The 11,540-nt window shown below is 38.4% G+C and overlaps 2 protein-coding genes across 2 annotated transcripts; both read left to right on the top strand.

Moving 5' to 3' along the window:
• Positions 1-1,098: 1,098 nt before the first annotated feature.
• Positions 1,099-7,873, top strand: otub1b (OTU deubiquitinase, ubiquitin aldehyde binding 1b). Its single transcript, XM_023261135.3, has 7 exons — positions 1,099-1,192; positions 2,818-2,879; positions 3,371-3,469; positions 3,648-3,766; positions 4,111-4,195; positions 4,316-4,510; positions 7,268-7,873. The coding sequence occupies exons 1-7, from the start codon at positions 1,108-1,110 to the stop codon at positions 7,463-7,465; spliced, it is 843 nt and encodes a 280-aa protein (XP_023116903.1). The 5' UTR covers positions 1,099-1,107; the 3' UTR covers positions 7,466-7,873.
• Positions 7,874-8,022: 149 nt separating this feature from the next.
• On the top strand, positions 8,023-11,261 carry cskmt (citrate synthase lysine methyltransferase). The gene is made up of 2 exons (XM_023261149.3): positions 8,023-9,148; positions 10,517-11,261. The coding sequence occupies exons 1-2, from the start codon at positions 9,067-9,069 to the stop codon at positions 11,197-11,199; spliced, it is 765 nt and encodes a 254-aa protein (XP_023116917.2). The 5' UTR covers positions 8,023-9,066; the 3' UTR covers positions 11,200-11,261.
• The last annotated feature ends 279 nt before the right edge of the window (positions 11,262-11,540 follow it).

Below are 11,540 nucleotides of genomic sequence, written 5' to 3'. Positions count from 1 at the left end.
AAATACTCTGCATTCATGCAATCCCATATCACCACGTTCGTATCTGTGTGCTTCATTGTCGGGACTATGCATTCACTGTGGGGGTTAGGTTCATACCAAACATCCTGGGCCCCATTTAAGTTGTGCTCAAAACATTAATCAAAGTTCTTTTCAAGTTGTTTGGAAAAGTTTCATCATGCAGCTTTGTTTCAAATAGCAAGTAAGGATTTTTTCTTAGACAGTGCCGTAGACGGTTCACTTCCTGAGCTGTTGCAAAGTGTAAAGCACTTGCCTGTCTCTTTTTCAGTAGTAAGTAGCACACTGTCCATGGCATCATTTTAGGAAGATGATGACCACTGTGGCTCTGATTAGTGATACTGTGGCTTATTGGATACCTCCTGATTACTGCTGCGATTGTGTTTTGACCTATTTTTATTGAGTCACCAATCTTTCCATCTTTGTGAAGTTACACTTGCAAAATGTTCAGTTCCTCTGACAATTCTATTCCGTATGGAGCCATGATGTAGACATGCAGACAGACATAGGCCATGGGTCCAAAAACTGAGAAGGTTCTGGTGTTAACAGGTCATTTTTAAAATAACCATTTACTTTGGCTAACAGGAAATCACAGGTGTTGTCAGTTTGGTTTCAGTGATCACAGGGTTTTTGAATCTATGTGTCAGTAATTGCAGGTGTATTCACTTTTGTTGCACTGACCTTCTGCAACTATTCAGAGGTAATGCAACTTTGAGTCATTTGACATTTAAGTATTATTGCACAGGGGTGTACTCTCTTCTGTTGCGTACTGTGTAATTACATATGCAGTAAACTGTGTGACTTTAAAGCAGGCCAGTAACTGGATGTAAGGTCAATAGGGTACATTGCAGGAGTGACCTGTGGCCCTTATAATGTTAGTTCATATTGTGGTTTAGTTTTATAGGTTTTGCCATCTTAATCACCACCAACAAACCAACAACCCTGACATGAGAAAGTTTGCCAGAGTTAGTTAAATTAAAAATAACAGTAAAATAATAAATAAATAAATAAATAAATAAATAAATAAATAAATAAATAAATAAATAAATAAATAAAAATACTCACTTGCCTCCGCTCGGAAGTGTGTAACGAATGAGGTCATGCAGAAGGAGGAAACAGATCTCGACAGCTAAGATGGCGGAGGAGCAGCAGGAATCATCACAGGGAGAGATGGAGGGTGAGAGAAACAGTCACACCGCAAAATATCCGACAAGCAGCGTCGCCGTTTCTCTCGCAAACGAAGCCCGTGTCTGCACGAGTGTCCGAAAAGCGTTCGAACCGCTGTCCTCTCCGTGGTCGAGGTGGCTGACATGCAGCGATGAGGGGGACACAGAGGCCAGAGCTTCTTGGCTAGCGTTAGCTAGCTGCCATTGCTACACAAAGAAAAAAAATGCTTGTTTAGTTATTGACAGGGCAACACGAAGTGACAGTGTCGGAGCTTTTGTGTTGAGGAAATATTAAAAGTATGTGGTCAATATTAAAAACCGGACACCCTCTTATTGGTTTCCAAAACGACGTTTTTCGTCGTGGCTAGAATTTGTTGTGTTTTCGCACAGGTCGAGCTAGCCAAGTTTAGCTGACTGACGTTAGCCGGTGTTGTGGATTAGCTTGTTTTCATGTTAACGACTGACTACAAGCTGAAAGCGTCTGTAGTTACTCGTGGTGACGGCAGATGTTGAAAACGGCAAGAGAAAATGTGCCTTCGATAACTCATTGTTGTCAATATTCAAATGGATTTTTTTAATACATGCTCCTCTGACTGTTGTTTACGTGAGTGCAATTGTTTCAATAATTTAAAGAATGCAGGTAAATATTAACACTTGTAATGGATCTGAGGGGCAACATAAACACAAATTAATTAAAAAAAACAAACAGAAGTGACAAAATTTGGTGCAGTTACTGTAATAAACTGTTAGTGAACATACTCACCTGTTCTGCCACCAGGGAAACAGTGTCTGCATGTTTTTGGTACAGATTGTTCCGTCACTAGGTTTAAATACCATAAACAACATAGTCAGGCTTTCTTGTGCAGGCAAAGTACTCTTGCAACAGCATTTTTTGAGTCACAAACAAGCAAATAGGAATTTTTAATTTCAAAGAGAAGCATCATGAGTCAAATAAATTGCCTCAAATCATGGCTTCTTCGTGTTAAAAAATGTCCTTGACGCATTGCAGTTAAGGCTAAATCCTTTGGGAAATATATCTAATTGTGATATTTTTTATTCAGTTTAATATTCCCTTCGTAACAGATTTAAAATGTTAATTACCACATGCACCATCATTAAAAGCCTGACATCTGGCACGTGTGCCTCCACACATGGAGGATGGCATGAAATTGTCAATCCATTCACGTGACAGTTGAAACCCTGCGCCAGATGCACTGCATAACATACTTCCTTAATTGTCGTATTTGTGCTTTGCTAATTACTTTGTAACTGCATTTTCAACTTGATTCAGATTAATTGTTCATTCCTATTTACAGGCATATTTTTTGTATATTGTCACTTGCAACTAGGCACCTGCATAAACACTCATGTACAAAGTGTGCAAGAAGTTATTGCAACAGTTATTTCCCCAGTTGAAAAGTAGGTTTTGTTTTGCTTACACTCGCATACTGACTTTCATTTTCGGATAATTCATTAACAATGATTTCAATCCTAAATCCATATATTTCATGAAAGCATTTATGCGAAGTCATTCATCACAGGCTGTTTACAAGCTCCTCCATCAGTGTAATCTCTCGGTCCACCATTTGAATGTCTGCTCCTGAGGCCTAATATATTTGTCGCCCTTCTCGTACAGGAGTGAACTGCCTCGCGTATGACGAGGCCATAATTGCTCAACAGGACAGGATTCAGCAGGAGGTGAGAAATTTATATGAGCAAGGTCAAATGTAATCTTTGACAGCTGACATAAACAAGGACGGTTTGTCAGCATTCTGTCTCTGAGCAGCGACATCAACAAGCTTCCAGATTTCTTGTGCAGTTGACGCTCCATAAATCTCAGTTAATGCGTGGCCACAACAAGGAATTTCATATCCACACAACACAAAATGTGATGCATTTTTTTGGAATTTTTTTTAAAAAAGCAAATGGATATTTCTGTGTATAGACTTTTAAAGCTCTTGTTTATTCAGTAATATTGACCTTGACCTGTATTATACAACTTGTCTGCGCAGCTATAAGCTAATAAGGAAATTCGCTGTTTTATAAAAATGAAATTGGAGGGGAACTAATGTGTAAAATAATGCAAAAATGCAAGCCCAGCCAGCAACTGGTCAGGAGGGACAAAGTCACTCTGAGTTAGTTTGCTAACAGTGCATGTACTAATTTTAATTTTCTGTGTGGGTGTGCAGATAGCCAACAGTAACCCTTTAGTGTCGGACAGACAGGACCTGTCAGTGCTGCAGAGAGAGTACGCTGAGGATGACACGGTTTATCAGCTCAAGATCAAGGTCAGTCCAACCACAGCACCTGCTCTCGGGTTACTGCACCCACATCAGGGTACAATTCTGCCTCAGTCTGAGGCGTCATTTTATCCAAAGCTTGGCTGTTGCTGATAATTTTGAAAGCAGTTTTAACTGTGTGGTGTAATTCTTTTCTTTTTTTTTTTTTTTTTTTGCTTTGGTGCAGGACCTACACAAAAAATACTCGTACATTCGGAAGACGCGGCCAGATGGAAACTGTTTCTACAGAGCCTTCGGTTTTGCACATCTTGAGTCCCTGCTAGATGACAGCAAAGAGCTTCAGAAGTGAGGGCCATAATTGCTACTGTTTGTGTTGTGGTGGCTGTTAGTGTCTAGACTGAAATTCACGCTTTGGTCATCATGTACTGTTAAGTCTGTTTTGGCACAGCCCCGTCTCCTCATGGCTGCACTAGAGGCGGGTTTGACAATTAATTGATGACACATGGATAACCAATAACTAGTCGATGTATACCTTTAGGTGTTGTGTTGTTGTAGGTTATGGTCCAGAAAAGTAGGTGCAGCACTTCTTTATTTGCCTGTTGAATTGAATGCATAGTTTTTCCAATATATTTACAACCAACTAAACTAATATTCACAGGATTATTAAACACATGTTTTTGTGTTTTTAGGTTCAAAGCAGTTGCAGCTAAAAGTAAACTGGACCTGGTTAACGAAGGCTTCACTGAGTTTACCATTGAAGACTTCCACAATACTGTGAGTTTCCCATCAAAACTTTTCTTTCATTTCTGCAGTATTAAATTACGTGCTGTTATTATTTTATGTAGCGATCACCACAGAAAGTAGTCTAACTGTAAATAATGTTTCCACACGTAGTTCATGGACCTGATCGAACTATGTGAGAAACAGCCAAGCCTGCAGGAGCTGCTGAGCAGCTTCAACGACCAGAACATGTCAGACTACGTGGTGGTATACCTGCGGCTGCTCACCTCAGGCTATTTGCAGCGTGAGAATGGCTTCTTTCAGCATTTCATAGAGGGAGGACGCTCTGTCAAGGAGTTCTGTCAGCAGGTGGGTTTAAATAATTTGTCAAAATCAAATCCGGGTGTCATAGTTGTTCTCTTCTGAAGACAGTCTGTGGGAAAGCTTTGTTATTTAAAAAAAAAAAGTTGGCCACCATTTGGAACATGTCACTGAACTGGAAGGAGTTAGGATTCTAGGGCATTTACTCACATCTTGAAATATTACATAACAGTAGGGGTGGGTTATGATCATATCTCATGAAGGATCTTAATTTGGCATAAGATCTGCTTTTCCAAGATATCGTACAGATTATGGTTATTATAGACCCCCTCTGGTGAAAATCAAATGTTTTACCTGGTTAACATTTCCATATGGTGTTTATTTATATACTGAATTACATATCATGAGTGAAATAAGCAGCCTACTCCATGGCTGAGTATTTCCAATGTGAAACTGCAGTGTACCAAATGCCAGTCTCAAAAACACAGATTTAGATGTTTTAGGGCAGGAATTGGTCATTTCCATGGGGAAAAAAACTAAATTTGTAACTTTAATACAGAGATTATTTTTAGGTAGTAAATGAACAACTGAATATGGACTTTAGAGGTTAAATTCATCAGTCTCACGTGAGATTTTCAGCTCAAACTACTGCTAAGATGGTTCATTTCAGTATTACTGCCTAACCTCTGGGTTTAACCCTTTTTTAAATGGGCTTTTTTGCTCTGAAAACCAAACTGCTGTTGATTCTGGCCCCTTCAGGAAGAATCTCTGCATCTGTAATTGACATTACGAGTCTCTGTTTGTCAGTTAGGTGTGATATGGCTTCTGGGTTGAATTCTGACTGGCTTGTAAAGCTGGGTGACTGTCCAGTTGTGTATGTGCGCTTGAGGAATGGCAGAAGTAAATGTCTTCATATCTTAACAGCTTTTTGATTTTAAAATAGATAGATTTTCACCATATGGGACCTTTATGGTTGCTAAATAGAAGTGTGTTATTTTGCTGTGGTGATGGTCCTGGCTGTCATTGAACTTCCTCTCTATTGAGCCTCTTGTCCCACATACGACTCCAGCTCCACTGTCTTTGACTGCAACTGCAGCTAGTAGTTCTTGTTATGCTCTCTACTCCAAGCTGGAGGGCCATATCGACCAGAACCTGCGTCAGGTGGAGAACTGGCTCATGTGCGGCTACGCAAAGCCCACCAGAGCAGAGCAAGGATGCCATGCAGCTTACCTTATTTATTTATTTGGATGGGACAGTGCATGTTAATGAACATACAGTCTTATAATAGTTTACACAAGGTTGCAGTAAATATGCCAGATTTAGCACAAGGCAAATTTCCATCAGTTGTCCCACACATAAAAGAAAAACATACAGGGTTACAGACGTATGAAAAACAATATAGTAAAACAAAGATGACGATAATTAATACTAACTGGGTTAAACCTACCCGAAAGTGCTACTATTTTAGAAAAGCACTTTCTAGGCATAGCCTTTCATAAAGTGCAAATAATTAAAAAGTCTGTTTTTAAAGTGCCTGAAATCCTCAATGTTCATACCTTTGTTTGTCAATCAGCCATGTCTTATACTGTCTCTTAAAACTGACAAAAGTGGAGCTTTCTCTGATAGCTATAGGTAAAGTATTCCACTTGGTGCAACCTTTAATAGATAAGGCATTCCATGCAAAGGAAGACTTTCTAAATTTTACTTCAAAATCACCCCTTATGGCTGATGTCATACTACCGATACCATTTCTCTTTGTGATAAAATCCCCCAGGGGCAGTGGAGCCGTCCCAGTCATAGACTTATAGACTAAACAAGCACTTTTAAATCATTTGAAACTCTCAAAGCTTAGAAGTCAATATTTCTAATGTGGTAGCTGACAACCTTTACCAGCTGCAGTCCAAGTCGGTGGATGTGAGTCACTCTGCCGGACAAGAGACTTACTGTAGAGCCAACTAAATGACATTAAGGACTACTACTATAGTGACCTGACCAGTCTGCAACTACTGACATCCAAGATGGGTCGAGCTGGGGCAAGTTGGTTAGCGGCAACAACTTTCAAAGTCAAAGTGGCAGAGACACAAATCATTCTGTGGTCAGAACCTTCACAGTGGATACAGGGTGAAAATAAGATGCAGAGATTTATGAGTTGTGCTTTAAGCCTTGAGTTGAATTGACAGCTGTTGTATCTTTTGGCCAGATCACATTCCTCATTTCCTTGTCTAAAAAAAAATCCAGAAATTCAGCAAAAAAAATTCCCCAAATTTCTGAAAATTTGCAGAACCTTCAGGAAGAAAATTCCAAAAATTCCTTAAAAGTTTTATTTGAAAAAAATCCCCCAAATTTGGCAAGAAAATTCTTGTAAATATTTTCCAAAAATGAGTAAAAATCTTCCAAAAAAATCCTAAAGATATCTGAAATGATTACGTATATATCAGTAAAACTTGTAATATTTTCTTTAAGAACATTCACATAAAAATCAATGAAAATCAATCAATTTTTTTGTGGATGTTCTTAAACATTTTTAACATTTCTTTTTTTCCACCAAAAAATGTTCAAAGATTTCCCAAAAATGTTGAAAATGTGGACATCAGAAATTTCACTGTGAAAATACATATTTTCTCCACATTTTCAAACTTTTAAACGGGTCAATTTTGACCCGCAGGACAACAGGAGGGTTAAAAAGAGTGCACTGTCATTTCTGATCACAAACAGAAGTGGAAAATATGTGATCAGTGTGTTTTATAGTATAAACAAACTCACACCTAACGTGCTTAATTTTATTTATTTTTTTTCTCGCTGAAGGAGGTAGAGCCAATGTCTAAAGAAAGTGACCACATTCACATCATCGCCTTAGCCCAGGCCCTGGATGTATCCATCCTTGTGGAGTACATGGACAGAGGAGAGGGAGGAACAGTCAATCACCACGTGTTCCCTGAAGGCGGTGACCCTCGCATCTTCCTCCTCTATAGACCTGGCCATTACGACATCTTGTACAAATAGCACTCCTGGCCACAGCCCACCTCATCCTCCTGCTGTTGTGCCCCGACAGCAGCGCGTTCAAAAATAAGTTCAGCAGCCACGTTGATGAAGCATACATCTGTGTATGAAATTACACTCATGTATTTTGAAAAAAAAATAAATAAAAAAAATAGTTGAAATCACATTACATGCCTCCTTTACCCCCCTCCTGCCCCTCAACGCCCCCAAGTTTACCCTCAGTCGTCACAAAATGGTTAAATGATAAAAAAAAAAAAGTCCTTGGAACAATAGAAGTGACTCCAGCCATTTAGAGTTGTACAGGTTTTTTTTCTTTTGTGGTTGTAAATGTTATCTACTTGCTTTATGTTTGATTCTTTTCCTTTGTTACGCTGCGTTTCATTGAGTTTTATTAAATCGATTTACATCTTATTTCTTGTGTTGGATTTTATTCCCGACGGTCGCTGTAAATTTTTAGGAATTCAGTAAGCAATGATGGGAAAACAATTACATCTTTAAGCTGTAGATAACTGCAGATTTGCTTGTTAATAGCTTTAATTGTTTATATTCATCAATTTTAATCCTGCACTTCTGCAAAAATCTCCCACTGGAAGCAACACTTAGTTCTAAATAATGCAGGTCTATTGTAGGATACCTGTCGCATGTTAAAGCCAGTGTAAAGGAAACCAAACAGAACAACGGGCATCTTTAGCAGGAAAGATCTTAATGAAATTAATACTAAATATTGAAAACAAAGTTATCTTCACTCTAATGAAGACATGCATGCAAAAGCCTTGCTTACTTGGTAAATAATGCAGAGATACTCAGTAGGATGCATAATTTTCACCGCAAACCTCTTATAGCTGGACAATAGCTGCTTAAAGTATAGTTTTTATTTTTATGACAAGCAAAATAGTAATGTAAAAAATTAATATATGTTTCAGTAAACAGTAGCACCAAGTATAGATTAGATGTGCAAATTGTATTGGACAATCTGAAATGAAAAAAAAATGGGATGCTCACATACAATGTTAGGAAAGTTTTCAGGGAAGAAAATAAAAAATCTTTTTTTAAACAACTTTAATTTTTTTAAAAAGTATATTATTAGTAAATAGAATGATTTCAATTTAGAAATAGTGAGCAAATAAGGAGAGTACAACAGGGCTGGCTTCAAATTTTATGTCAAAATTTAAAATGTACCTCTCCAGCCTTGCTTGAAATACAATCCTTTAAATGGGAATCTAGGCCCTCTTGATTTGTATTTTCAATTTCAGACCTCCAGTTGACCTGTTAGTTCAGTTCCAGCCAACTCCAGTAAAGACTGTGTTTTATTTTTCCCACTATTATTTAAGAGGAGTTTGATTTACTCTATTTGAAGACAATTAAATTCCCTGAAAGGAACATTAAATTCATTTTAATCTGGCCTCTCTCTGGTGCCGCATGTGCTTTGTTTACAACTGCACTCACACAGTTGCGTCATTGCCGCATTTACTGATCAAAGATCCTCTATTGTAGAGACGATATCTCGGTAACATTTTCACAGGCGCATTTACTTCACTCTTTGTACCAAGAAATATAATCAGAGTGAGATGTCTTTACTTGGGCAAGCGTGAGGAAAAGCCAAGATGTCTCCGTGGTCAAAGTCGTTGAGTTTGTCATGCAGGAGGATATTAGCCACCTGTGTACGACAGCACTCTTCTCTCACAAGTAGGTTTGCTCTTTAATTATTGTCTAATTTAAGAATGTTATGTTGACTGAAATGTTTCTTTAACGGCGACATGTCAGTGGCGGTGCTGCTACAGCTAACTAGCTGAGCTAAGCTAAGCTAACTTGCTTGGACCGGCGAGCTGATTTAGAGTTTCGCTTTGGATTTCTGTGCAAGTTTTTGTCTTGTACAGCAGGCCTAGCGTTGATTCAAAAGTTTTATTTTTGACACGTACCATTAAGCAGCACTTTATTGTATATTTGGTTGCAAATTTATTAATTATTAAACTACAGCTAGTATTTAGCAAGACAGCAGTGTTGCATTATATCTGTAAGATTGCAGTGTTAGTTTTAAAGCTTTTTTTTGAAGAAAGGTGTTGATTTAACTTCATAATCATGTAAAAGATTCAGTTTGTCTTTTACAGAGGTGTTACTGTTTTTTTTTTTTTTAAGCATACTGTTACTGATGTAAACAGGGTGGGCTAAATTATAGAAACACCTGTTGGTAAAACACAGTGCAATTCAACAGCACCATTTACTGCAGAATCCATCCTTCAAGCATTTTCATCAAAAAGTTAAGAATGCAATCTTAAGGATTAATTGTGGAGTTAGTTGTGCATAATAAGCTTGCAAATGAGTTTGAATTCTTTAGAGCTGAACAGCTGATTGATTTTAAGTTCAAATTGCAATTTGAAGCAGTGCAATTTGCAAAGGCTGCAATTTAGTGTATTTATTATGCAGCCCTGACCTTATTAAGATCACTTTGTTAAGCATAATTGCATGCAATGCTTAGATACTACTTCAGAGCTATGAATGACATACCTCTTTCTTTGTCAGATTGTTTACAGAGGTCAGATTATTTATTTTGAAGATTTACTTTTTTTAACTTTCAACTGTTTCAGCTTTTGAAATAATTGTCCTGCTATTTTGTCCATTATCTATCTATCTATCTATCTATCTATCTATCTATCTATCTATCTATCTATCTATCTATCTATCTGTCTATCTATCATACAGATAATCTATTGTTGGTGTCTCGTGGTAATGGTCTAAAATTTTAAAAACTATTACGCCGTGAATATTGAACCAAAGAATCACTTTAAATTGTATCGCAAATTGCAGTATCTGTCAAATCATAATGAGATGTTCTTTCCAAATTGCTCACCCCCAGTAGCTGCAAGTTAGCAAAGGCCTTGAATCATGTGCTTGAGTTAAGATTTTCTAATGAACAAGAGCACATTATGCCGACTTAATGAACAATCCGTCAATGTGAAGTCCCGCAATGTGTGAGAGAAGCATGTCGGCACCGAGGTTTAGCTGTATCTAAAAAACACTAACTATTGTGTTCCATCTCTCTGTGTTTCTATCTAGCTGAACTGATTCGAAACATGGATAAGAAAGCAACCTGGGATCGCTTCTACACTGAGAACAGCAGCCGGACACCCACTTTCAAAAACTTTGAGTGGTTCTTTGGTTTCAATTTTGTCCAAGACGTTATTATGCCTCTGATACAGACTATGTCCCGTCCAGATGCTTTGCTCCGAGTTTTGGATATGGGCTGTGGCACATCTGCACTAGGGCCCTCTATTTACAGACACTCTTTTCTCCCTGTCAGCGTCACTTGTGCCGACATTTCCCCTGTGGCTGTGCGACTCATGCAGGAGCACATTCAAGCTAAAGCCATTCAGCCTCACAATGCTTCTTCTCAGCTTGAGTTTTTAGAGCTGGACTGTACGCATCTGGACAAGCACTTTGGTTTGAGCAGTGTGGACATTATTGTTGATAAGGGCACCACAGACGCCTTGTTGAGGTCCAAGGAAGGGAAGGGGAAAGCTGGCGTGGTGCTGAAGCAGTGTTTGAAGGTGTTGCGGAGCTCAGGATCCTTACTTCAGTTTTCTGATGAGGATCCTGATGCTAGACTTCTGTGGCTGGAGACTGAAGCTCAGGATCCAGGGGTGATGAGGGCAGATGTTGGGGTGCAGGAGGTCGGGGAGCTAAGGGGAGTGTGTTACTACTGCTACCAAGTGACTCCACAGCCTGTTGTATCGAAGTGATTTCCTACGTCTGAACTGTAACAAAATGAAAGAAGTAAATTGTTGAACATTATTGCAATCATTATCATCATTTCTGTCTATTCTTTACTGTTCTTTATAGCCTATAGCAGAGGTGTCAAACATATGGCCCGTGAGCCAAAACCGGACCACCAGTGTCCAATCTGGCCAGCAGGATGTCTTTGCAAAGTGTAAAAATGACAGAGAAGACAGTAAATGCAAATTGAAAATTTGTAAAACCGTAAATTTTAAGCAGTTTCAAGTTGTTTTGACCATAAAATAGTAAAATACTGTATTGTTCAGTTCCAGATACCTGTGACTAAATGTTTTGTGCCTTTATAGAT

The sequence above is a fragment of the Amphiprion ocellaris genome, chromosome 23 (genome assembly GCF_022539595.1).
Source record: "Amphiprion ocellaris isolate individual 3 ecotype Okinawa chromosome 23, ASM2253959v1, whole genome shotgun sequence".
NCBI classification, from domain to species: domain Eukaryota; kingdom Metazoa; phylum Chordata; class Actinopteri; family Pomacentridae; genus Amphiprion; species Amphiprion ocellaris.
The sequence above is the reverse complement of the archived record's forward strand: the minus strand, read 5'-3'. Positions and strand labels throughout refer to the sequence as shown.

Excerpts from the sequence above, each read along its gene's own strand:
- otub1b (XM_023261135.3), top strand. The coding sequence starts at position 1,108 with ATGAGGTCATGCAGAAGGAGGAAACAGATCTCGACAGCTAAGATGGCG. Across the intron at positions 2,880-3,370 it reads AGGACAGGATTCAGCAGGAG|ATAGCCAACAGTAACCCTTT; the intron begins GTGAGAAATTTA and ends GTGGGTGTGCAG. Across the intron at positions 3,470-3,647 it reads TTTATCAGCTCAAGATCAAG|GACCTACACAAAAAATACTC; the intron begins GTCAGTCCAACC and ends GCTTTGGTGCAG.
- cskmt (XM_023261149.3), top strand. The coding sequence starts at position 9,067 with ATGTCTCCGTGGTCAAAGTCGTTGAGTTTGTCATGCAGGAGGATATTA. Across the intron at positions 9,149-10,516 it reads ACAGCACTCTTCTCTCACAA|CTGAACTGATTCGAAACATG; the intron begins GTAGGTTTGCTC and ends GTTTCTATCTAG.